Source organism: Aethalodelphis obliquidens, unplaced genomic scaffold (genome assembly GCF_003676395.1).
Source record: "Aethalodelphis obliquidens isolate GAN/ISIS:26980383/991018 unplaced genomic scaffold, ASM367639v1 scaffold55, whole genome shotgun sequence".
NCBI classification, from domain to species: Eukaryota; Metazoa; Chordata; class Mammalia; order Artiodactyla; family Delphinidae; genus Aethalodelphis; species Aethalodelphis obliquidens.
This window is the reverse complement of record NW_020837999.1, coordinates 8156255-8183066: the sequence shown is the minus strand read 5'-3', so window position 1 is coordinate 8183066 and position 26812 is coordinate 8156255. Positions and strand designations below refer to the sequence as shown.

General features: G+C 33.6%; 1 protein-coding gene across 8 annotated transcripts in view; it reads left to right on the top strand.

The window, feature by feature from the left end:
• SUCO (SUN domain containing ossification factor) overlaps window positions 1-26812 on the top strand; it is a 76342-nt gene that overhangs the window by 14859 nt on the left and 34671 nt on the right. For 5 of the 8 annotated variants that reach the window (XR_003428558.1, XM_027086304.1, XM_027086302.1 and 2 more), the window contains exons 2-10: window positions 3258-3366; window positions 5083-5193; window positions 7588-7742; window positions 10966-11103; window positions 11338-11488; window positions 16050-16173; window positions 16935-17071; window positions 18151-18218; window positions 25392-25499. Coding sequence is in view for 7 of the 8 variants with exons in the window: in XM_027086304.1 (XP_026942105.1) it covers window positions 3258-3366; window positions 5083-5193; window positions 7588-7742; window positions 10966-11103; window positions 11338-11488; window positions 16050-16173; window positions 16935-17071; window positions 18151-18218; window positions 25392-25499 (1101 nt within the window). In the remaining variant the exon portion in view is untranslated. Of the gene's footprint in view, window positions 1-3257; window positions 3367-5082; window positions 5194-7587; window positions 7743-10965; window positions 11104-11337; window positions 11489-16049; window positions 16174-16934; window positions 17072-18150; window positions 18219-25391; window positions 25500-26812 lie in introns of those variants that run through there. The other 3 variants (XM_027086301.1, XM_027086307.1, XM_027086306.1) reach the window with 2 other exon arrangements.

Sequence of the window (26812 nt, the reverse complement as noted above, 5' to 3'; positions counted from 1 at the left end):
ATATATATATATATATATATATATATATATATATATATATATATATAAAATGAGGCATTGCGTCACACGATTATGGGAGCTGAGAAGACCCACGGTCTGCAATCTGAAAAGCTGGAGACCGAGGAATACCAGTGGTTAATTCAGGCCAAGTCTGAAGGCCTATTAACCAGTAGAGCTGAAGATATAAATCCCAGTTAAAGGGCAGGAGAAGATGAGATGCCTCAGCTCAAATAGTGAGCAGAGGAAAAAAGGGCAAATTCATCTGATTTTTGTTCAGTTCAGGCCCTCAAAGGATTAGATGATGCCCAGTTACATTGGGGAGGGCAGTCTACTTAGTCCACTGATTCAAATGCCAATCTCACCCAAAAAACTCCTAACTTTGGGTAATGGGATTTGATTATATGATAGTAAAAGTAAGGATCATGAGATTTAAATGTCTTTTGGACATCTTCACATTAACTGTGAATATTAGGATTTATACACACATATACACATACACATGCAGAATTCTTGATGATAAAACTAGTATGTGCTCATGGTAGAAATTCCGAAAGTATAGAAAGGAATATAGAAAATAAGGGGGCATAATCTCGAAAATTCTAACACCCACAGTTTTGAATATCTGAAACTTTTTGCTGTCCCAAATATGTATATATATACACACTCACAAATGCACCTACAAACACACATGTGTACACACATACAGCTGAGAAACAATGCAAAAGTCTATCAGTAAAGAAATATTTAATAAATAATGATATATCTGTATGAAATTTTGAATAAGTAATATATTCTTGTGGTTCAAAAGACAGAGTATTATAGAGTGAAGAATATCCATTATCCTGTCACCCAGTCACTCAGTTTTCTACCCTGGAGGCAACCAAGGTGGTGCTTTTTTTTCTTTTCTTTTTAATTCTTCCAGAGAAATTTATGCACATACAGGTCCCTTTAGTACACATATGCACACATGGTAGCATACTATATGTGTATATTATTATGTACTTTGCTCTTCTCTATTTTTTTTTTTGGTTTTAATTTTTATCAAAATGATGTATTCATATCAAAAAGTCAGATAGCTCTAAAAGGATTTTGTTTGTTTGCTTTTGCAAATAAGCCATTCCCTCATCCCTCTTTCCCCATTATTTCTTTCAAGGAAACCACTTTTATCTCTTGGCTGATGAATTTTATGTTTACCTCTTTGTCTCTAAAATAATTGCTTTAATGTCAGTTTTAGGTATTTTACTACAGATGATCAGATTCTCTTAAGCACATGCTAGTAATACAGTTTAGTCATAATTTGGGTTAGATCAGTATTCAGTGTTTATATTATGACTATAAATGATACAACTGAGCTGTGTAGTAAAACATGATTACTTTTCCCTTTTCTGTTCTACTTTTCCTTTTTCATGGTACTAATATTTGACTTGTTTTGTTATGTTTGCTTACTTTTCTATTTAATTACAAATTATCTGCCAGTTATGTAAATCTGTTCTTGAGATTTTCAGACTCATCAGTTGTGCTGTTAATGTCATCCTCCTAAAGAAGACTCTTCCAGAGCTTCTGATGACCTCCAATTTAGTATGGTTGCCCTCTGTTCTTTGTGTACGTACAGCTGTCATCCTAGGAATTCTCTTTCCAGTCACCCTGGGGATTCCCTTTTCCTCTCTCATCTCACTACCATATTGTTGTGATTATTGTGGTTTCTTAGATGTCTAGTTTCCCCACATTAAAATCTTCTTGACTATTCTATTTATATAAAGTTTAGAGTCAGTCTGTCTAATTTTTTAAGTTTCCTTTTTTGCCACTTCAGTATGTGGTTTTCAGATCTTCCATACATATTACCTTAAATTGTGTAAAATTGACTTCTTTTTTTCAGCTTAAAGAATTGTCAGTAATGGCAATTTCAACCATTTCTACTATTAACAACATAGAATATGTACTAGTATATGTATAGAACATTTCTCACTAAGTTTAGTATTTTATTGTAATACTATAAAATACTATAAAATACAAAATAATAGTATTATATTGTAATACTATAAAATACTAAATAAAATATTTAGTATTTTATTGTTTCTATTATAAATGGGGACTTTTCTTCTGTTAAATCTTATAACTGGTGGTGATGATTTGAGTAGAGAGTCTGTTGATTTCTTTCTAAATTTTATACCTAGGAATATAATTTTATACCCAAGACTTCTTTTTTTTTCCCAAGACTTCTTTTAATAGGTGTTTCTTTTTAGTTTACCACCTATATATAAACTCATTATCTGCAATTAATGATAATGTTACTGTCTCCTTTCCCATTTTACACTGCTTTTGTCCTCATATTATGTAATACTAGTGATAATGGACATTTTTGTCTTGTTTCAGATCTAAATAGGGGTATTTTTTGGTTTCTTCACTGAGTATGATACTGCCTTTTAGGCTTATGTATTATGCATATGTTTCCCATGTTAAATGTCTACTTATTACTATTTTATTAACTTTAAAAATCTTGATGGTTGTGTAAATTTATCAGATGTCTTTTGGTGACGGTAATCATGAGATGTTTTTCCTTGATATTTTTGCATGGCAAACTAAATAGGTTATATTATATTGAACCATTTTTGAATATCGGAGCTAAGTTCTACTTGACCGAAACAGTGGTATTTTATATCTTTGGTATGTTATTGGAGACTTTTTAAAATTTTCTTTAGCTGTTTTGTGTCTGATTTCATATTATTAACCTATAGTATTTATATGTATGTGCTCTTTCTGTTAATTTTTGATATCACTGTTATGTTCCCTATATAAAAATAATTTGGAGGCTTCTGTGCTTTGAAATATCAATAGTTTAGGTAGCTTTAGAGTTATCTGTTCTTAAATATTTGGTAGAATTTAGAATATCATTGGCATTTGATGCTTTCTGAGGAGGTTAGCTCTTTGACAACTTTCTCTGTTCCTTCTGTGATAATTATCAGATACTCCTTTTGTGAAGTTTTTACTGTTTTACCTTCATGAGATTCATGATGCCTTACTTGGAGTGCTGATAACACTGTTTATGGTTTTCTTAGGACATTAAATAAAAAATCTTTACCTTATGTACATTTGTCTTCATCATTAAATTGTTAAGTTCTCAAGGGCATTAGGATAAGAACCATCTGTTTATTGCCTCAAATTCTAGTCCAGGTATGGAATATGTTGGCTTAACAACTTTTTTTTCTTCTTTCTTTCTTCTTTTTTTTTTGGTGGTGGTGACGGTGGATGTTTTACAGGCTTCCCAGTTGGCATGTATGTTGCAAAGAGAGTTCTTCAGCTCCATCATACTACTCTCAAGATGACAATTGTGCACTAGAAAATGAAGATGTACAATTCCAGAAAAAGGTACCTTAAATGAAGTTGAAGTTGTAATTTGTGTATTAGCTTTCTGAGACTTCCTCAAAACATTTGGAATAAAAGTATTTCAAAAATACTATGACATAATTTTTGGTGGAGATTTGTAATTTTCTTTGCTGTAATATGAGGAGTTACTCAGGTAATTCTGAAATTAATGTGACTCTGAGATATTTATATATTTATTCTTATTGCTTATATTTGGAATGTTGTAATAACATCCTTAGTCCTATAGTAAGGAGAAAAAATAGTGCCTATTCAGAGAGAAAACTAGGGTTCTCTTTTTAATGCTTTAACTAGCAAAGGGTTTCTAAAGAAACCCCAGTCTTATAAATTAAAAACTATTAGAAATGAGGATTGTAGGGAAAGTCTGCAATTAGTGGCTATGTACTTTGTTTTATATAATTGTGTGGAGTGAATAGACAGAGTCCAAAAAATCTGATGGTGTCTAAATAATTTATTATTTTATCATTTTAAATGATGAAAGGTGAGTATTGACTTTAGCTAGATTTGGCTCCCCCCTCCCCCCAAATCAATATACTTATTTTAAATTACAGATGTAATTTATACCCACTATAAGATATTCATATTTATATCCCATTCCCCTCCTCAAAGGAACCACAATTTACGGTTTCTTGTGAAAACATTCAGACCATTTTCTGTGGTTATAGATATATCATTTTATAGCACACAAATTAATGTTTTAATTTTTGTTCAAAAAATATTGTACAAATTTATTTCCCCTCTTCCCCAGTAATATCTCATGGATACCTTTGCATGTTACTGTATTCTTCTGAATAGCTACATTTTTATTCTGTCATTTGGGTATATCACAATTTATTAAGCATTTATTTACTGATAGACTTTTGCATTGTTTCTCAGCTGTGTGTGTGCATGCATGTTTGTGTGTACATTTGTGTGTATGTGTGAATGCACAAACTTATAATTACATGCTTGGGCTGTTTTTATTTTTGGCATGATATTGTGTTTAGGGTAGATTATTTAAATTTCTGAGTTACACAGGATATATTTCTGGGATGGAGCAGTTAAAATTTTGAAGACTATTGCTGGGTATCTCTCTGAATAAAGTATAATTGTGTGCTTCTATCTACAGCCTATAAGATTTAGAGCTAATATCTTCTTTGATGAGAAATTTGAAAACTTAAATGTAAGAATGAGTTTAAGCAAAGCATTAAGGAAGGGGAAACATTCTTTCAGCAAACATTTGGGTACCTAGTATATGCTATACAGGCTTAGATAATGATGAATATGAACTTCGCTTTTATGAAGCTTATATGCCAGAAGATAAATTTAAGGACAATATATCTGAAATTCTAATTTGAAACTCAGTGTCAAGAGAGATGACACAAAGAACTATAAGTACATTCATTTATCAAGTATTTACTGACACACAGTGCTGGGTAGTAGGACTAAAGTGTTTATTAAGAAATCAGATGTAGTGTATATTTGGAAGGCAGCTATGCTCATCACTATACCACCAGCGCACACATGTAGTATACATTTGAAGTGAAGCAGTAAGGAGGGTAATGCAGGAAGGTAGACAATAAGCATGGAAACAAATAAAAGACATTAAAGTCACAGTAAAGTGTTTTGGTTGTAAAGTATAGAAAGATGGTCTTTAATGTTGCTTCAGGACTGTTTTGTGAAACAGTTTTATCCGTTGACCTTTTCTTTGTTGCAATATAGGATGAAAGAGAGGGACCTATCAATGCCGAATTATCGGGAAAAGTGGGTTCAAGCTTACCTGTTCCTCCAGAAGAACACAAGTTAAAAGATGACTACATTGTGAATGTACAAGTAAGCTTTGTTGCTTTGATTTTTAATGATATGCCTTTTCAAACTGCTGCACGAAACAGAAAACCTGTTTGGTCACCATATTGTGTATTTTTATTTTTTTCTTTTTGTAGTACCATGCAACTGGCCTTAATACTAGTCACCTGCTAAGAATACTACTTTTGAGAAAATTCGGAATTACAGGTTTAGTAGTAAATGTGACTTTTCTCTGTAGTATAGGTTTGGTTGTAAGTCCTCCTTTCTTTTAGATCCATTTTGGCTTTCTGTAGTTTATCTTGTCTCTTCAGTTTTTCAGATGTCAGGGGAAATTATATTCTGACTTAACATATTTGTATGTAGAACACAGAGCATTTTGATACCAAAATTTTACCACTTAGTGTGGAATATGGATTAATAAACAATAGGTTGAGTGTGTTTTTTCCTTTTTCTCTCATATTACATCCTAAATGTTATTTTCCATTTTGTATACCAGATTTTATGAAAGATATTAAAAACTAGACCAGAATGTAAGCTGATCAGAATGCTGAAGCATCTGGAAACCATTTAATATCAGGAGCGACTGAAGGAACTGGGGATATTTGATCTGGAGGGAAGAAGGACTAAGGAAAAACTAAATATCTCAAATATTAACAAATACAAATTTCAGCTTAAAAGGAGGGAGAATTCTCTTAAAAAAATGCAGCTAGAGTTACGTTATAAGTTAATTGGGTTATCTAAGGAGATATAGTAAGTTTCATTTTATTGGATTCTGGAGGACATTTGGAAAAGATTTGTGCGTAAGAATAAGAGAAAAGTGATCTCTGTAGCCCTTCAGTTTTATGAGTATCCTGAACAGTCCAGCCATTGTTCATTTTCCTGAATCTTTATTATGGTATTCTCTTGTTCAAATACTTTGAAGTGCTTACTGCATCTTAGAGACCTGTGCTGTTCAATATAGTAGCCATTAGCTACCTGTGGCTATTGAGCATTGGAAATGTGGATAGTTGAAGTTGAGATTTGCCATTAAGTATAAGATACACATCGATTTTGGAGACTTAGTAAAAGAAAAAAAAAGTGTAAAATATCTTACTAATTTTTTTATATTGAATGCATATTGAATGATAATGCAGTATTTGATAATATTGTAATGGTTCTTTTCTAAAAGTCTCCATCATAAAATGCAAACTATTTGTACTCTTTTGTGAATTTTTCGTTCCAGTGTAAATAATTCCCCAAATGATGACATTTTATTTTGTATTCTTCTGACTCTGCCTCATGTTTTCTTTCTGCTGCTGTACTGGCTGTCCTATTCTTCAGAACCCTAGTTCTTCTAGTCCAGAGTAGTCCTTAGTTTCTCTTTACCTTGAGCTGAGCATGAGTACCTCTCACTTGATATTCATTTAGTAACTATTAAATGTCTACTGTGTGCTAGATACTGTGCTAGGCACTAGGAACATGAAGATCAAGAAAACATAGTCGGGCTTCCCTGGTGGTGCAGTGGTTGAGAGTCCGCCTGCTGATGCAGGGGACATGGGTTCGTGCCCTGGTCCGGGAAGATCCCACATGCTGCGGAGCGGCTGGGCCCATGAGCCATGGCCGCTGAGCCTGTCCGTCCGGAGCCATGGCCGCTGAGCCTGTGCTCCGCAATGGGAGAGGCCACAACAGTGAGAGGCCTGCGTAACGCAAAAAAAAAAAAAAGAAAACATAGTCCTTACTCAAGACATTTATAGTGTAGTTGTAGAGAAAGAAATAAATAAGGGCAATTGAGGTGTTATAGATCCTGTGATTAAAGTCTGTACAGAGAACAAGTGGAGGCATAGAGGAAGGGGAATGGCTAATTCTATTTAGGGTTAGTTGTGGGGGAGGAGGTACTGATAAGAGGTTTTCAAACATGAGGGAGGTATTAAGTACGTTTCAGTTTGTGTTTTGGAGGAGTGAATGGCCCAGAGCATATGGGCCCTGAAGGAGCAGCAAGAATCATGTATTGCTTTGTAATGTTATTTATACATGCCTTGTGTTGTTATTTGTTGATACACATTGTCTTCTAAACTGCTCAGGGGCAAAAACTATGCGCTGTACTATTTTATATATTTATATAGGATTTCTGTGTTGCTATTAGCATTAATTAATTACAGTAAGAGGGAAATTTTGTGGGTCCTGGTATAAAATAGGAAAGAAGAAAGACAAGCTCCTTTGTCCTAGTTTATGAAATGCCATGAAAAATGTGTAGAGCCTGTATTTTAATATGAAATAGATTCCTTAGGGTGGTAATGTTGGAAGAAAGGATTTTTATAAAAGTACTTTTTTAGTGAACATTATTTATATTGTTACTTTTGAGACATACTTTTTATGATACCCTCTTCAGCTAAAGAGATAATTAATCCCAACATTAAATATAACTGACTTTTTTAAAAACAGAATACGGAGTCAAAAAAGTTAAGTCCATCTGTGATTGAAACACTCCCTACAGTTGATCTACATGAAGATTCTTCCAGTGTAGTTGTGGACAGTGAAAACGTGGAAAATATTTCCAGCTCATCTACCTCAGAGATCACTCCAATCTCAAAGCTTGAGTAAGTCATTACAAAGAAAAAAAAATATGATTAGATAATGACAGAAAAATTTCTTTGATTCTCAAATTTGGCATTTAGGCTATATAGCAGATCTAAGTAATAATGCCTATTTTATTTTTATACATTGTTTAAAGTTTACTTTCCATTTATAGTTATTACAAAATATTGGCTATATTCCCCATGTTGTACAATACATCCTTGAGCCTATCTTACACACAGTACTTTGTACCTTCCACCCTGCCACCCCTATATTGCCCCTTCCCACCCTCCCCATTGGTAACCACTAGTTTGGTCTCTGTATCTGTGAGTCTGCTACTTTTATTATATTTATTAGTTTGTTGTATTTTTTAGATTCCACATATAAGCTATATCATACAGTATTTATCTTTCTCCGACTTATTTCACTTAGCATAATGCCCTCTAAGTTCATCCATGTTGCTGCAAATGGCAAAATTTCATTCTTTTTTTTGGCTGACTAGTATTCCATTGTTTGTGTGGGTATGTGTGTATGTGTGTGTGTGTGTGTGTGTGTGTATATATATATATATATATATATACACATATATACACACACACACATACACCACAGCTTCTTTATCCATTTATCTGTTGATGGACTCTTAGGTTGTTTCCATGTCTTAGAAATTGTAAATAATGCTGCTGTGAACATTGGGTGCATGTATCTTTCCAAATTAGTGTTTTTGTTTTTTTCATGTATATACCCAGGAGTGGAATTGCTGGGTCATAGTTTTAGTTTTTTGAGAAACCTCCCTACTGTTTTCCACAGTGGCTGCACCAATATACATTCCCACCAACAGTGTACAAGGGTTCCCTTTTCTCCACATCCTTGCCAATATTTGTTATTTGTAAACTTTTTGATAATAGCCATTCTGACAGGTGTGAGGTGATAATCACATTGTGGTTTTGATTTGCGTTTCCCTGATGATTAGTGATGTTGAAGGTTTCCTTAATTTAGAAAATCTCTTTTATACTCCTAGCTCCAGCAACACTACAAAGAACAAAACAAAATTCCCTTCTCTTAATACTACATTAAACATATCCTTTATCAAATGAGTTAATTTATATAAAATGTATAGGACAATATCTGGCACATAGTAAAAATACATGTGTCAGTTAATATCATCATTTTTATCATCACTACTATTTTTTTTTTTTACCACAAGCACTTTTTAGACACCTATTCTCTTCAAGAATGTAAGGGAATGGGTTGAAGGAGTTGTACACAAAGATGTTACAGTTACCATTTAGGAGTTTGCCCTGGTAAGGGACAAGGTAACAGAAGACATGCTTAGAAATAATGATAGTATTTAACATTTTTAAATATTAAATGCTTAGAAAGAATTTAAGGCTAGATACTGTGTATCTGAACAGTACATCTTATTTTCTCATTATATTGAACATGACAGTCTAGTGAAATGGGAGTGAGGTAAAGAAAAATATTAAGGTATATATTTTTTAAATGAAATTATAGACGTGCTTTAAGAATTTTAGTGAAGCGTTTTGAGATAATAGATGATTTCTTGATACTATAGGCAACAATTCTAATATTGGTAGACTGTACTAATAGAAATGAAACATTAGAGAATATTCATTTAGAATAAATAATTTAAAAATCTTATTTTTGGCAAGATCAGATATTAACCTATAATATTTTGTTTTAAAATTTGGTAATTAGCTATTCGGTTGGCCAAAAGTTTCGTTCATTTTTTTTCTGTAAGATGACTCTAGTAGCACTTAGTTGTCTTTAACTTCATTCGAAGCAGTTTTGTTAGATTGTATGTGACAGCTGTCATATCAGCATGCATTTAAAAAAAGACATCAAAATTGGTGAATTTTTGTGTAGCCATTTTAATATTGAAGATGGAAGAAAAAAAAGCAGCATTTTCGGTCTGTTATGCTTTATTATTTCAAGAAAGGTAAAAAAGCAACTGAAACACACAAAAAGATTTGTGCAGAGTATGGAGAAGGTGCTGTGACTGATCGAACATGTCAAAAGTGGTTTGCGAAGTTTCATGCTGGAGATTTCTCCCTGGACGGTGCTCCGCGGTCGGGTAGACCAGCTGCAGTTGATAGAGATCAAATTGAGACATTGAGAACAATCAACGTTATACCACGAGGGAGATAGCCAACATACTCAAAATATCCAAATCAAGCATTGAAAATCATTTGCACCAGCTTGGTTATGTTAATCGCTTTGATGTTTGGGTTCCTTATAAATTAAGTGGAAAAAACCTTCTTGACTGTATTTCCGCATGTGATTCTCTACTTAAATGTAATGAAAACATTCTGTTTTTAAAACAAATTGTGACGGGCAATGAAAAGTGGATACTGTACAATAATGTGGAATGGAAGAGATCATGGGGCAAGTGAAATGAACCAACACCAACCACACCAAAGTCTGGTCTTCATCCAAAGAAGGTGATGTTGTGTATATGGTGGGATTGGAAGTGAGTCCTCTATTATGAGCTCCTTCCAGAAAACCAAATGATTAATTCCAACAGTACTGCTCCTAGTTAGACCAACTGAAAGCAGCACTCAACAAAAAGCGTCTGGAATTGTTAATTAGCATTTTGTTATTAGTAAACAGAAAATGCATAATCTCCCATCAGGATAATGCAAGACTGCATGTTTCTTTGATGACCAGGCAAAAACTGTTACAGCTTAGCTGGGAAGTTCTGATTCATGTGCCATATTCACCAGGCGTTTGCACCTTTGGATTTCCATTTACTTCGGTCTTTACAAAATTCTCTTAATGGAAAAAATTTCAGTTCCCTGGGAGACTGTAAAAGGTACCTGGAACAGTTCTTTGCTCAAAAAGCTAAAAAGTTTTGGGAAGATGGAATTATGAAGTTGCCTGAAAAATGGCAGAAGGTAGTGGAACAAAAGGGTGAATATGTTGTTCAATAACGTTCTTGGTGAAAATGAAAAATGTGTCTTTTATTTTTACCTAAAAACCGAAGGCACTTTTTTGCCAACCCAATATTTAAAGGCCAAGCAAGGGCACTGACAGATTGAGTCAACAGTTTACGTAATTTAAATCTTTACATGATTTAAAATATCTGAATTCTTGAAAATCGTCTGCAGAGCTCTAAAGCATTCTTTTCTGGCTTAGATTTGTTTTGGAAATCAGTAATATCACTTTTAACTTATGGTTCATTATATCCATTAAATTGTCAGATTGTCTTTTTTGTTTCTATTTTAGTGAAATAGAAAAATCTGGTACTGTTCCTATAGCCAAGCCAAGTGAAACTGAGCAATCTGAAACTGATTGTGATGTTGGTGAGGCCCTTGATGCAAATGCTCCAGTTGACCAGCCTTCCTTTGTCAGTCCACCTGAAAGGTGGGTGGGAGCAGTTGTTTGCCCTTTGTATGGTTCTGTAATAAACAGTAGTGTCACGTTTGAGTAGACTTTGGTGCATGCTTAATTCCACTTTATGACTGAGAGGAAACTGATCCCTTTGTACTCCTTTCTTGGTTTACTTTGTACGCATGTACACTTATAATAGTTTAGATTGCATATACTCGTTATTCAGCTAAAATTTGTTTATTTAATATGCCTTTTGCTTTCAAATAGCCTTGTCAGCCAGCATATAGAAAATGTGTCATCTTTGCATGCTAAAGGAAAGATAACAAAATCGGAATTTGAATCAAAAGTTTCATCAAGTGATCAGGGTGGTGGTGACCCAAAATCTGCATTGAATGCTTCAGATAATTTAAAAAGTGAGGTAGGTAAATAACTTGCACTATATCCTACTTTATTATACAATGCATTTTTGTTATTAGCTAATCTTGTAATTTGCTATCCGTATTTGCCGTAAAGTCAGGGGATCAGTAGTTAGTGATGAATGTGGAACTGAGGTGAACTGTGCTCCCAGATAGCAAGTGGTTACTTCACAGAACTATTGCCAGTATACTGTTTATACATAGTGTTGTCCCAAGTATGAACTCTCTTGGGTTATATTTAATTATAAAGGTTTTTTGCCACCATTGATTATTTGATAACCAGATACATAAAGTCCTTATTTAAGCAGTTAAGAGAGCTATATAGAAGAAGTTATGATTGTTAAGTATCTTCAGAATAAAAATTTAACTCAATAATACAAGATTAAATTTAGTCTCTTCAACCAGAATTATTTTAAAGGGACATTTTACCCTTTGTTATTTGTGTGCAGACTACAACTAGACCAGCTTATATTAAAGAATATGGTTCTTAAAATAAAGACAGGGCTCATTCCTGTGTAGCAGTTTTACTTTCTTTTCTTCTTTCGAGTTCTACTTTGACTTCACGTAGAGGCCAGTACAGAATTTCCTGAAGAAATGTTGACAGAGAAGTCTGCTCCCTTCAGCTAAGAAATAGCTAAATAAAAGAGATGAAGGCCACTCTATGCACTTAAAAACACGTGGAATCAGAGTATTTTAAAATACTGAGTACCACATCCACATTTATTTCTTTATAATTTGGATCTTCTGTTCTCCACCTTTTCTTTCACATATTTTCTGTGAATCTGCACTCATAACTAACTAAACTTCATTCTGGAGACTTTACTATCATTGGGCCAGCTGTTTATTTGATGTTTTTTATAAATATAGAAGGTCCCCATTTCCTAGTCCAACATCTTGAAGGAAGTAATTTTCCCAGTGAAACCAAATCAAGCATATGTTACAGTTCAGTTGTCAAATACCACAGGCATAAATAAAATTAGACAAACATTACAAAAATGTCTTCTTTGAGCTATTTAAGTATCAAACGTAAAACTCAAGCATGGCAGCCAGTTTTGTCCAAGATTTGCTTGTTCTCCTTAACCATTTGCAGCAGTGTCTTGCAGATCCTTGAGATAACAGGAATAAACTCTCTCCTACTCACACAAACTTAACAGGGCAGAATTATTCTGAACTGGATAGTATACAGAACTACTGGACACTTTATAGTATGCTCATTATCTGACAATTTTTCTGGAATATTAAGTTATTTAGGAGGTAATTAATACAGTTAAAAATTCCACTCTTTTGCCTGTTATAATGCTTTACAAAGTAATTTTATTGTGTTGTTTAGTTCTCTTATTTGTTGCTAAGAGGCGATAGTGATTGCTCTGCCTGAGTCTCACAGAGTGTGTGTACGTTCTTATGTATTTCTTTTAGTATTTGGGCTTTACTCTTAAGTATCTCAATTATATTTTTATAAATAATTGTTTATTTTCTCATTCAAACTAGATTTTTGTTATTTAATTTTTAAATTAAATTAGTATAATGCTACTTCTTTAATTTTATTTTCTGCTATGTATTTTTTTAATAGCCACATACTTTATTTGATAAGTTAGTGTGTTCTGCAAAACGCTCCAACGTGGAGGTTGTATAGGAACCAATTTGCTAATAAGTCTTCCTAAAGGGAGATAATAGGTATTTGTATTGATGTATTACACTAATACACTAATTAGTATTAGTATTCGAAAATGTGCCCTAATACAGCAAATATATACTGTATGAGATTTGTGCTATTTACCAAAGTACGCTGTCTAAACAGATGTTTTGTACACTTCTCAAGTTACTGTTAATAAGTACATTATGTGTTGTTTTAGGAGTACAGAAGTAATTTAAAAATGGAATGAACATCATTGCATACATTCTTCCAATTAAGAAAAAAATTACAGATTGAATTTTATGCCCTTCCCAGTTACATTTCTTCTCTCCACTTCAGATATAACCACTATCTTGAATTTGGTGTTTTTTACATTGGTAGAGCATGTTTTTTAACTTTTACCAAATATGCATTGCTACAAACTATACATACTATTATTTGGCATATTTTGAAACAATGTAAAATGGTATCGTTCTTAAGTATCATTGTACTCAACATTGTTTTTAAGTTTTGTCTATTCATTGTTCAATTCTACCACAATTTATTCTTCAATTAATGGATATTTAGATTGTTTCTAATTTTTTTGATGTTATCCGTAGTGCTGCAGTAAGTATCCTTATGCATATTTTCTTAGGCACATATGTGTGTTTTCACTGATATTTATACATAGGAGTGGAATTATTGAGTCATAGGGTATGCATATCTTTATTTAATATTCCTAAATGTGAAACTCACTTTAGCTGTCTAATAGATGTACCATGGCTCAATAGGCTGTCACACTTTAACCTCAGATTAGTATAATTTATTTAGTATCTTTAGCTTTCCTTTGCATTCCCTGATTATACTGAGAGTGAACATTTTGTATTTTCTCTTTGCTTAGTTTATTGTTATTCCTTTACTCTCCCCCATTATTGATTTGTAGGCAGTCTTTATAGTTGGTAATAATTGTTTGTTGGCTGAATGTGTTGCAGGTATTTATTTCTGTCTCTGGCTATTTGAACCATGTGGTTTATGGTCTTTTGATATATTTAATTTTTAAATTATAATCTATCCAAATGTATCAGCCTTTTTAAAAATGATTTCTTTCTTCATCTTGTTGAATCCTTTTATAGCCTGAATCATGAAGATGTTTTTCTGTACTTTCTTTAAGCTTTGCTTTTCACATTTAGGTTTTCATATCCACCGTAAAATTTTTATATAAATGGTACTTCTTTTTATTTTAATTTTTATTGGAGTATAATTGACTTACAATGTTGTATTACTTTCTGCTGTATAGCAAAGTGAATCAATTATACATATATCAACTCTTTTTTATTTTTCTATTTTTTTCATTTTAACATCTTTATTGGAGTATAATTGCTTTACAATGGTATGTTAGTTTCAGCTTCACAACAAAATGAATCAGTTATATATATACATATGTTCCCATATCTCTTCCCTCTTGCGTCTCCCTCCCTCCTACCCTCCCTATCCCACCCCTGCAGGCGGTCACAAAGCACTGAGCTGATCTCCCTGTGCTATGCGGCTGCTTCCCACTAGCTATCTACCTTACGTTTGGTAGTGTATATATGTCCATGCCTCTCTCTCGCTTTGTCACAGTTTACCCTTCCCCCTCCCCATAGCCTCAAGTCCATTCTCTAGTAAGTCTGTGTCTTTATTCCTGTTTCACCCCTAGGTTTTTCATGACACTTTTTTTCTTAAATTCCATATATATGTGTTAGCATACGGTATTTGTCTCTCTCTTTCTGACTTACCTCACTCTGTATGACAGACTCTAGGTCTATCCACCTCATTACAAATAGCTCAATTTCGTTTCTTTTTACGGCTGAGTAATATTCCATTGTATATATGTGCCACATCTTCTTTATCCATTCATCCGATGATGGACATTTAGGTTGTTTCCATCTCTGGGCTATTGTAAATAGAGCTGCAGTGAACATTTTGGTACATGACTCTTTTTGAATTATGGTTTTCTCAGGGTATATGCCCAGTAGTGGGATTGCTGGGTCATATGGTAGTTCTATTTGCAGTTTTTTAAGGAACCTCCATACTGTTCTCCACAGTGGCTGTATCAATTTACATTCCCACCAACAGTGTAAGAGGGTTCCCTTTTCTCCACACCCTCTCCAGCATTTATTGTTTCTAGATTTTTTGATGATGGCCATTCTGACTGGTGTGAGATGATATCTCATTGTAGTTTTGATTTGCATTTCTCTAATGATTAGTGATGTTGAGCATTCTTTCATGTGTTTGTTGGCAGTCTGTATATCTTCTTTGGAGAAATGTCTATTTTGGTCTTCTGCCCATTTTTGGATTGGGTTGTTTGTTTTTTTGTTATTAAGCTGCATGAGCTGCGTATAAATTTTGGAGATTAATCCTTTGTCAGTTGCTTCATCAACTCTTTTTTAGATTCTTTTCCCATATAGGTCATTACAGAGTATTTAGAGTTCCCTCTGCTATACACTAGGTCTTTATTAGTTATGTAAATGGTACTTCTTGTTAAGGATTTTGTAGAAACAATATATGACATCTAAAGTTAGTTAGCTTCTTTTATTGTATATATTAATGTAGATTTTAAGATGGATGCATTAAAATTATAATATTTGTACAGTTTTTGTATGGTAATTTTTGGCTTACGATATTATATAGGTTTTTTTACAGCCTGTGCTAATATTGCTAACATGTGAAGGGATTCATCCTGTGGTGCTTAGGTAGAAGATTTTAATTCTTCGAAGGGAAACTCAACTTTTAAGTTAAACCAAAACTTTTCTTTTTACATTTTTTGTTTTTGTTTTTAAAATACTATCCTTCATTATAAAATTGGACTTTTATTTGACAGAAACATTTGTATTTACTATTATAATTTATTAATCTGTTTTCTCTATATTCTTTGAAATCTGAAATCTGTTTATTTTTGACATTTCTGTCAGAGTTCTGATTATACAAAACCAGGAGAAATTGACCCTGCATCTGTAACAAATCCCAAAGATCCAGAAGATATACCAACATTTGATGAATGGAAGAAGAAAGTTATGGAAGTAGAAAAAGAAAAAAGTAAGGAAGCACTGTGACTCTTTTTTTCTTTTTTTTAAAGGGACTGGTTTAAATATGTAGTTCTCTTTTTAATTGGTAAAACAAAGTAACATTTTTGAAAACTTTTTAAAGGTGAAACTTACCAAGATGCCTTTGATTACCCACATGTAATTTACCTGTGCATATGTCTTAATCCTGATTAAAATCCATTATTGTAAATTATTAAATGAGGCTAAAATAAAGTAGGCAGAGCAGTGATTTTTCATCTCAGTTTATAAGAGGAAAGTTGAGGCATGGAAAGTTCTGAGTCATAAAGCTTTAAACTGTAAACAGAATTGAACTAAATTATTATACTCTCTTTTTGTTGTAAATTAAATCTCAGAGTTAAAAATTATTATGATTGGGATTAGAGATAGAAGGATAGCATTCGTCCTTAATAGAATAAAATGTATATGCAAAAAGTTTTGATTTTCATGGATAAGCTTCATTTTGTGAATTGTACTAGGCATAAATCAAGTAATGTGGATTTTTGTAGTTAATTTGTTTATTGGGGATATTTTAAAGTTATTGAGCTGAAGCATTTTGATTTTCATGTGGGTTTTTAAAATTAAAACATTAATTTTATTAAGTATTTAAAGTATTTGAATTTTTTTAAGTATTTAAAGTATTTGAAGTATTTAAAGCATTAAAACCTGTTCTCTAGATGGCAGCCTGTTGCTCTTGAGATTGTTTGCTCTTGGTATTTTCAATCATAATCATCATATATATATGTTCATAATAAGGTTTGTCTGCAGGTCAGTCAATGCATCCATCTTCTAATGGAGGTCTACATGCCACAAAAAAGGTCCAGAAAAATCGAAATAATTATGCTTCAGTAGAATGTGGTGCCAAAATTTTGGCAGCTAACCCAGAAGCCAAGGTACTGAAGTGTAAAATTCTTCTGTACATATAGAAAACTAGTGACTTTATTAAATGTAAGCAGTGGTTTCCTGGGAACTGTATTTTAACATGAGCTATTTTCCTAATCCACTAATAAATGCAGGATTATGCTTTTAAAGACATTTTCTTGCATGGATTCTTAGTGTATTGGTTGATACATTGCACCCTATTTTTGTTTTTTCTTTTTAAAGACAATTTTTTTAGAGCAGTTAGAGGTTCACAGCAAAATTGAGAGGAAAGTACAGAGATTTCTCATATACCCCTTGTCCCCACGCCTGTTAGCCTCCTCCATCATCAACATCTCCCACCAGAATGGTACATTTGTTACAGTTAATGAACTTATATTGACACATTGTTATCACCTGAAGTCCATAGTTTACATTAGCGTTCACTCTTAAACATTCTGTGGTTTTGGACAAATGTATAATGACATGTATCTACCATTATAGTATCATACAGAGTATTTTTACTGCTCTAAAAATCCTCTGTGCTCTACCTATTCACTGCTTCCTTCCCCCAACTTTTGGGAACCACTGATCTTTTTACTATCTCCCTAGTGTTATCTTTTCCAGAATGTCATATAGCTGGAATCATACCATACGCAGCTTTTTCAGATTGGCTTCTTTCACTTATTAGTATGCATGTTAGATTCATCCATGTCTTTTCATGGCTTGATACCTCATTTCTTTTTAGTGTTGAATAATATTCCATTGTCTGGATGTACCACAGTTTATCCATTCACCTACTGAAGGACATACACTCTGTTTTTAAACTTAAAACCTGTGTGAAATTTACAGATGGAAATAGCTAATAGAAAAATAATTTTTCCCCTATAGTAACAGACATTTAATTTTAAATGTCTTGTTATAAGGCTAACTTAGCACAGTATAGGCAAAACTTATAAATTTTAGCTACTTTTATGCTTTCTTCCCAAAGTGAATGTTTCAGAGTCTTAGGTGTATTTTAAGATCTAAAAATACAGAAAACCTAGAAAGCTTGATAGTTGAAATAAATCTTTTTCTTTAAGTAATTTATTCCCTTCCCCCTTTCTAAAAATAGAGCACATCTGCTATTCTTATAGAAAATATGGATCTTTATATGTTGAATCCCTGCAGCACTAAAATTTGGTAAGTAATATAAAATTTAATAAAGTGTACTCTATACATGTATTATATTCAGCTTTTATTTTGGGATTAGATTGATTTGTTCATATAGTCACTTAATAAGCATTTATGATTGGTTGGTGCTGGTACTGTACTTACCTTAGGTCCTGGGGTACAAAATTGAAGACAAAAATGTCTTTCCTTTTAAGGACGATGTCACACAAAAAAATTGACAGATCTAGTTCAACAGTTTTCAAATGGTATAAAAAGTACTGCTGCAAAGGTATTATAGGAAAAGAGATGATATATAACTGCAGAAGAGGATGAGCTTGCTAGAAGAGGTAGTTCATGAGCTGAATCTTGAAGGATGAATTCCTTGAATTCATAGGAAGTCACAGATGAGGGAGGCAGAGGTATTCAGGAACTATAAGAATAAGGGGATAACACTAAAAGGAGCATATTTCTGGGCAACTATAAGTAGAAGCAACCTGAAGAAGTTATTTTAGTGATTACAAGAATAGAGGTACAATTAGAGTAATCATGGAAGATGAGACAGCAGAGTCAGTTTAGCAATAACCAGGCCATTCCATGCTACACATACCTAGCTTAAAAGTTTCTGAAGTTTATCTTAAAGACCGTGGAGCGTAGTGTTTGTTTTAAGTAAGGAAATGACATGACCTCACTGGCATTTTAGGAAGGCTTATCCTTAAAAGATGGCCTACAGCATAATGCCGTTGGAAGCAGGGAAACCAGTTAGGAACCTGTTGTCATAGCTCAGGTGAGAAATGAGGGCTTTAAGACATTGGCAATTTGGATAAAGAAGAGAGGGGAATCTGAAAAATTTGTATAGCAGATAAAATTGACAGCTCTTGGTTAGTAATTGGATGTGAAGAGAGAGGCATCTGTTAATCTCCCTTGATTTTGGCTTCCCTGCTTGGATCTATGATTCTGCCATTAACTAAGAATATAGGCAAAGGAACCGATTTATGTGGGAAATAAATTGATATACCAACAATTTTATTAGATTACTTGATTTCATTGATCAAAAGCAGCTGTTTTAAAAAAGAATTGAGGTAAATCACCACCATCAAATTGAGTAACTAATATATATGATATATATATATTTTTTTTTTAATTTAAAGAGAAACTCTTTAAAGATAATGCTTATTCTTTTCTACTTTTGGTTTTCACTCCTTTTGTTAATATACATATTTAAGTTCAGTTTGAAAATTAACACCAAGCTATTTAAGGGTAGTAAGGGATAATATTAAAAAACTTAATTTTCCCATATGCCATTTGGTCTGGAAACTGAATTTGAGGAAATAGTTATCTGAGATCATAATCAAAATGTTATTTTTTGGCTTTTGTTTTTGTTTGTAAAAGCCCCTGTAGTCAGTAACAACTCAGTTTTTATGCTCTAAAATTTTGTATTTTAAGCAAAGACATGCTGGGATGAAGTTATATGAAGCAATCATTTTGTTTTATTCTGGTTTACAGAATAAGTGATCATAGCTACCCGTTTTTTTGTTTTTTTTTTTTTGCGGTACGCGGGCCTCTCACTGTTGTGGCCTCTCCCGTTGCGGAGCACAGGCTCCGGACGCACAGGCTCAGCGGTCATGGCTCACGGGCCCAGCTGCTCCGCGGCATGTGGGATCTTCCCGGACCGGGGCACGAACCCATGTCCCCTGCATCGGCAGGTGGACTCCCAAGCACTGCGCCACCAGGGAAGCCCTGTATTTTAACATTTTTGCAGACAGCATGTATTCGTGTATATGTGTTTACTGTATATTTTACTTTTTGCTCATCTATTTATGCGTCTTTTCATTGTATAATTAAAAAACCTCAGAACACCTTTACTGATTTCACCTGATTTGACTGGGTTGACCCACCTAAGGGTATATTAAGACCACAGTCTCATTATAGCTTTATAAATCCTAATATCTGGTAGAATAAGTTTATACCTCATCTTCAGATGTATCTTCACTATTTTTGTCCCTTTGTTTTTTCTTTTAAATTTTAGAATCATCTTGTTGAATTCTAAAAAAAGAACCATGCTGGCATTTTTATTGACATTGTATCAAATGTCTAGATGAATTTCAGGATAATTGACATTTTAGGATTTTGAGCCTTCTTGTTCATTTGATAGTTTGTCCATTTGTTCATTCATTTGTTTGTTCCTTCTTTCGTTCTTTCTATGTTTATTGAGCACCTGTTATGTGAGGTTGCTGTTACTAGAAATAACATTGTTTCACAAATTAGGCTGAGATCCTAGAAAGGTGTCAATCCCTAATCACTAATGAGATTGAACATATTTTCATGCACCAGTTTTTCCTGTAAATAACGCTGCTATGAACATTGGGGTGCACGTATTGTATCTTTTCAAATTAATGTTCTCATTTTCTTCAGTTTTATACCCAGCAGTGGAATTGCTGGATCTTATGGTAGTTTTATTTTTAATGTTTCGAAGAACCTCCATACTGTTTTACATAGTGGCTACACCAATTTACAGTGTACTAGGTTTCCCGCCAACAGTGTACTAGGGTTCCCTTTTATCCACATCCTTGCCAACATTTGTTATTTGTAGACTTTTCAGTGGTAGCCATTCTGACATATGTGAGGTGATATCTCATCGTGGTTTTGATTTGCATTTTTTGATGATTAGCTATGTTGATCATTTTTCATGTGCCTGTTGGCCATCTGTATATATTCTTGGAAAAATGTCTATTCAAGTCTTCTGCCCATTTTTAACACATTTTTGACCAGAGACGTATTATGGCCACAGGCGTTAGTTTCTGCAAAAATCCCCCGGTCAGTAATGTGTTGGGCTTCCCTGGTTGCACAGTGGTTAAGAGTCCACCTGCCAATGCAGGGGACACGGGTTCAAGCCCTGGTCCGGGAAGATCCCACCTGCCACGGAGCACCTGAGCCCGTGCGCCGCAACTACTGAGCCTGAGCTCTAGAGCCCATGCTCTGCAACAAGAGAAGCCACCGCAATGAGAAGCCTGCACACCACAACGAGGAGTAGCCCTCACTCACCACAACTAGAGAAAGCCCGCTTGCAGCAACAAAGACCCAACACAGCCAAAAAATAAAAATAAATAAATAAAATAATGTGTTAAACTGGGTTCTTTGTTTTCTTTGATATTGAGTTGTATAAGTTGTTTATAAATTCTGGATATTAACCCCTTATCAGTCATCATTTGCAACTTTTTTCTCCCATTCCATAGGTTGTCTTTTTGTTTTGTTGATGGTTTCCTTTGCTGTGCTAAAGCTTTTAAGTTTACTTTTGCTTTTATTTCTTTTGCCTTAGGAGACAGATCCAAAAAAATAGTGCTGTGATTTATGTCAGAGTGTTTTGCCTATGTTCTTTTCTAGGAGGTCTGTGGTTTCAGGTCTTATTACGTTTAGGTCTTTAATCCATTTTGAGTTTACTTTTGTATGTGGTGTGAGGAAATGTTCTGATCTCATTTTTTTTACATTTAGCTGTCCAGTTTTTCCAGCACCACTTATTGAAGAGCCTGTCTTTTCTCCATTGTATATTCTTGTCTTCATTGTCATGGATTAATTGACCATAAGTACATGGGTTTATTTCTGGGCTCTCCATCCTGTTCCATTGATCTGTTGTCTGTTTTTGTGTCAGTACCATGCTGTTTTGATTACTGTTGGTTTGTAGTATAATCTGAAGTCAGGGAGCATGATATCTCCAGCTTTGTTCATTTTTCTCAAGATTCAGTGTTTGGAACTCAACTGTAAAACCTTCCAGGCCTCTGGGAAGATGTTAATTTTAAATTAAATTAAGTATGTGATTTCAAAAATAAATATTTAGTACAGTCACATGGCTCAAACCCAAAAAGGTATTTAAAAGAGGTAGGGGAGTTACAGTGAGAAATATACTTCCAGTCTGTCATCTATCTTCCTATTCAGTGTTAAATTTTTAGATATCTTTTTAGTTTCTTTATGCAAAAAGTTAGAGATTTTAATTTATCTCTCACTTTTCACAGTAGCATATTATACTATCTCACCTTGAATTAAGTTTTAACTTAAAAATATCTGGTCATGTTTCTGTTTCACTCATATAAAACTTTCTCATTTTTTTTTTGATAGCTGCATGAAAATCCATTATATGATTGTACCAAGATTTAACTAGTCTTCTGTTGATGGTATTTGGGTTGTTTATAATCTTTTGCCATGACAGGCAGTTATTATAAATAAGCTTGTGCATGTACTGTTTTATACTTGTGTGAATAGATGGGAAGTTTTAAAAATTATTTTTAAAAGAAATAATTATGAGACTATATAGGTTTTCTATTTCTTCTTGAGTTAGTTTTGGTAAATTACATTTTTCTAGGAATTTGTCTTTAATCCATTTTGAAAGTTTTTGTAGTAAAGCTGTTTATGGTATTCTCTTATTGTTTAAAGATCTTTTCTTTGTAGCTTTGCAGTATAGTCTGAAGTCAGGGAATGTGATTCTACCAGCTCTGTTCTTTCTCAAGATTGTTTTGGCTATTTGGGGTATTTTGTGTTTCTATATACGTTTTAAAGTTATGTGTTCTACTTTTGTGAAAAATGCCATTGGATTGCATTGAATTTGTAGATTGCCTTGGGTAGTATGTTCATATCATCTAAATTTTGACACATGGTATTTTATCAAACTATTATGTTTAGATCTGCTACTTTACTGATCTTTTAAAATTCCTGACCTATAAATAATAAAGGGAAGTATGTTGAAATTAGATTTGTCAGCTTTTTATGTAGTTCTATTGATTTACAGTGTTGTCTGCCTCTAAGAAAATAGAAAAGGTGAGGCAGTAAGATAAGAAAGCATTTTAAAATCAACTTTCATGTGGAATAATTACATATGTACTAATGTTTTATGAGTCTGTTAGTTTCATACAAGTTTTAGAATTGTTAAATTTGCCCAGTGAATTGACTCTTTACACCTGGAAATACATTTGTCCAAAAGTTTATTTTAACTGTTAGTAATATAGCTTCTATTTTCTTAGAAATTGAGAACACATTGTATGCAAAAAAAGGAGGTAGAGGAGAATTTGCTTTTTCTTCTTAATGCTCTTTTAGATTTATTTTCTCCATTGTAAATAAAAAGCAAAGTCTTGAGTCTGATTTTCTTTAGTTTCCTCTCCCCAGGGTGTTGTGGTGGTATGGACAATGTTTAGGCTTTGGAGCCAGATAGATGTTTGTTTTGACTTTTAGCTTTACTATGTATTGGCTAAATGACTATTAGTTAGGGCTCTTGATTCTGCTGCTTTAACAGAGACCAGATAACTGTGGTTTAAAAAAGATAGGTATTTAATTTTCTCTGACATAAAAACCTCAAGCTGGTAGATGGTGCAGGGAACAGAGAACAATGAAAGGACCCACACACCTTCTGTCATGTTTTTCTACCACCCCTGAGATGTTGTCTCTGCCTGCATTGCTGAGATGATTTCCTACCACACCCTCATTCTAGCCTGCAAGGTAGGAAAAAGCAAATGGAGAGGTAGCAGCTTCTTTTTAAAGGCTTGACCTGGAAGTTGCACTGGACACGCCGCTCACATCCCATGACTCATAACTAAGAAACATTGCCAAGTCTGGGAAAAAGTCTTTGATGGGTGGCCGTATGCTTGGCTACATCTTTGGAGGGGGGGACAGGTTCTGTTACTAAAAAGGCAGAAGGGAAAAATGTGAAGTAACCAATTAGTGATTATTGAATGTTTCTATAAAATGGAGATAGTGTCCTATGCAGTTTGGTTGTACGAATTAAATCAAAGGATGGATATGAATCATCTACCATGGTATCTGACCCAGAGTAAGCATTCAGCTAATGTTAGTTTCCTTTTTTTCATGAGCTTTTCTCTGAATCATGGCTGTCTTTACCATCTCCTGGAACTCAGTTCTGTTGCTTTCCAGGATTAACACAATATGTTAATTTCAATGCCTTTAATTTATTTAACATTTAATTGTCAGTGTATGTAATCTCATTTGATATAATACTTAGTTTATTAAAGTATTGGAGTGCTAGATGTCATGAGTATTTCTTTTCCCTAAATGCCATGCTTTATGCAGTTTTATTTTACACATGTAGAACGATACTTTTAATTTTTTCCTAAACAGCAATATTTTGTGGCATCTTTTCCATGTCCATAAATATATATATCTCAAGTATCATTTTTTTCAAAAATTTCATACACATGATTTCATATAATCCCATAATAACCCTTTTTTTTCCCCTTCCCTACCCCTATTTCCCCTCCTCCTTTCCCTCTCCCCACTGGTAACCACTAGTTCTCTATATCTGTGAGTCTGCTTCTTTTTTGTTTTATTTACTAGTTTATTGTATTTTTAAAAACAGCTTTATTGAGGAATAATTGGCATGTAAAATAAATTGTGAAATGTTAAAGTGTACGATTTGATAAGTTTTGACATTTATACATCTATGAAACCATCACCACAATGAAGATAACAAGCATGTCTGTCTCCCCCAAAAGTCCTCATGCCCCTTTATAATTTTTCCCTCCCAGCCTTAACCCCATAGCAATTAAAGATCTGTTTTATATCACTATACATTAGTTTATATTTTCTAGATTTTTATGTAAATGGAATGTATGGTTTTTAGTACCATTTTTAATAGCTGTTTGGTATTTCATTGTCTGGGTGGGGCCATAATTTGTTAATCAATGCTCTGTGCTAAACATTTAGGTTGACTTTCCCCCCCTGCTCTTATAAACTGTGCTTTGTTATATTTATTAAGATGTATATTCAAGGGTGATCATTTGGAGACGTGTATCCGTAGATTAAATTTCTAAAAGTATATTGCTGAATCAAAGGCTATGGTACCTTTTGAGACAATATGGCCAAACGGCCCTCTAGAGTGGTCAGGTTACTCGTACTAGCTGTTCTTAGTCAAGTCATTCCTTCTCCAAGAATGAGGTTTGTCATTAGAAAAGAATCTTCTAAAACAGTATTATAGGACAAAATCAGTATCTTTTTTTCCCACTAATGATATGGCTGGGAAATACTTAAGGGTGTTCCTTTTTTATAACCAAGGTTGCTAATCCTCTTCCTTCCTTACATTTTTTTTAATGAGTAACTTCATGAGTAACTTCATGTCTAGTTTATGTAAGCTGTTAATGTCATGTTTAATATGAAATGTTATTTTGGTTGGTTTATCTAAATAATTGTCTTGTGTTCTTTTTAAAGGTTTGTTATTGAACTCTGTGAACCAATTCAAGTAAAACAGTTTGATATTGCAAATTATGAATTATTTTCTTCTACTCCTAAAGACTTTCTGGTTTCTATCAGTGACAGGTAAATTCTAAAGCTGGTTTCTACAGAGTTTATATTGGATTTTCAGAATAAAAATTTAAGAACAGGTCACATTTTAAAACTTTAATTATTTTATTTTTTATTTTAATCAACTTGTATCAATTTGTAAGAACAGTAGTAATACTATTGTAGGAAAGGCACTTGTTAGTTTACTTTCATTAACTTATGTAGTGCTTATAACAGCCCTCTGATATTATTCCCTTATGAAATGAGGAAACAGACAAGGAGAGATTAAGTAGCTTGCCTAGATCACGTGACTTGTGACTTGGACAACCAAGATTCAAATGTAGATCTGTATGACTTTAAAGTCCTTACTTTTAATATATTATGACCTATTGCTTTCAGATATTTCTTTAAAAAGTTATTAAAAACATACATGAGCATTTTATATCATGAGGTATATTTTTGTTAAAGTATATTTTAAAAACTTTGGTATATATGTGTGATTATAAGAGAAACATATGTTGTAAGGAATTTGGTAGAGAACTCCAATCCTGTCAACCATAGATAACTGTATTAGCATTTTAATACATTCCTTCCAGTCTTTTATACACATTTATTCTACCAAAAAAGTCAGTTTTTAATGCTTACATCTTGAGAATATCCTTTTGTGTTTTAAACACATCATTTTTAATGAATACTTGATATTTTCCTCCCTGTGGAGGTGTTTATTCCTTCCATAAATCCTTTTTGAGTGCCCATAATATACCATGTAGGAAGCTGCTTTTTTTGTTTGTTTGTTTTGGTTTTACTTTTGCGATACACAGGCCTCTCCCTGTTGTGGAGCACAGGCTCCAGACGCGCAGGCCCAGCGGCTGTGGCTCACGGGCCCAGCCGCTGCGCTGCATGTGGGATCTTCCCGGACCGGGGCACGAACCGGTGTCCCCTGCATTGGCAGGTGGACTCTCAACCACTGCGCCACCAGGGAAGCCCTACCATTCTTTTATCATTGATCATTAAGGGTTTTCCGTGGTGTTTCTTCCCTCACCCCACACTTAGCATTGCCAGTATACAGTTTTTGAAATGAATTCTCAAAATCTCTCCTTCATTTTTCTTTTACTAATCTTGCTCAAATGATTTCCTTTGCTCTAAGCTGTAATTTTCTTATATGTCAAATGAATATTCAGCTTTGACAGCTTAAGTGTTTTTTTTTATGTGATGAGAGAACACTCGTTACTTTGAGGGATTCTTTAAATGCTGTAGTAAAAATAATAGTTTTGTACTATTACATTAGATTTCCTTTTAAAGGGGGAAAAGCTATATAAGAGCTGTGAAATTCAAATATAGGAAAGGAT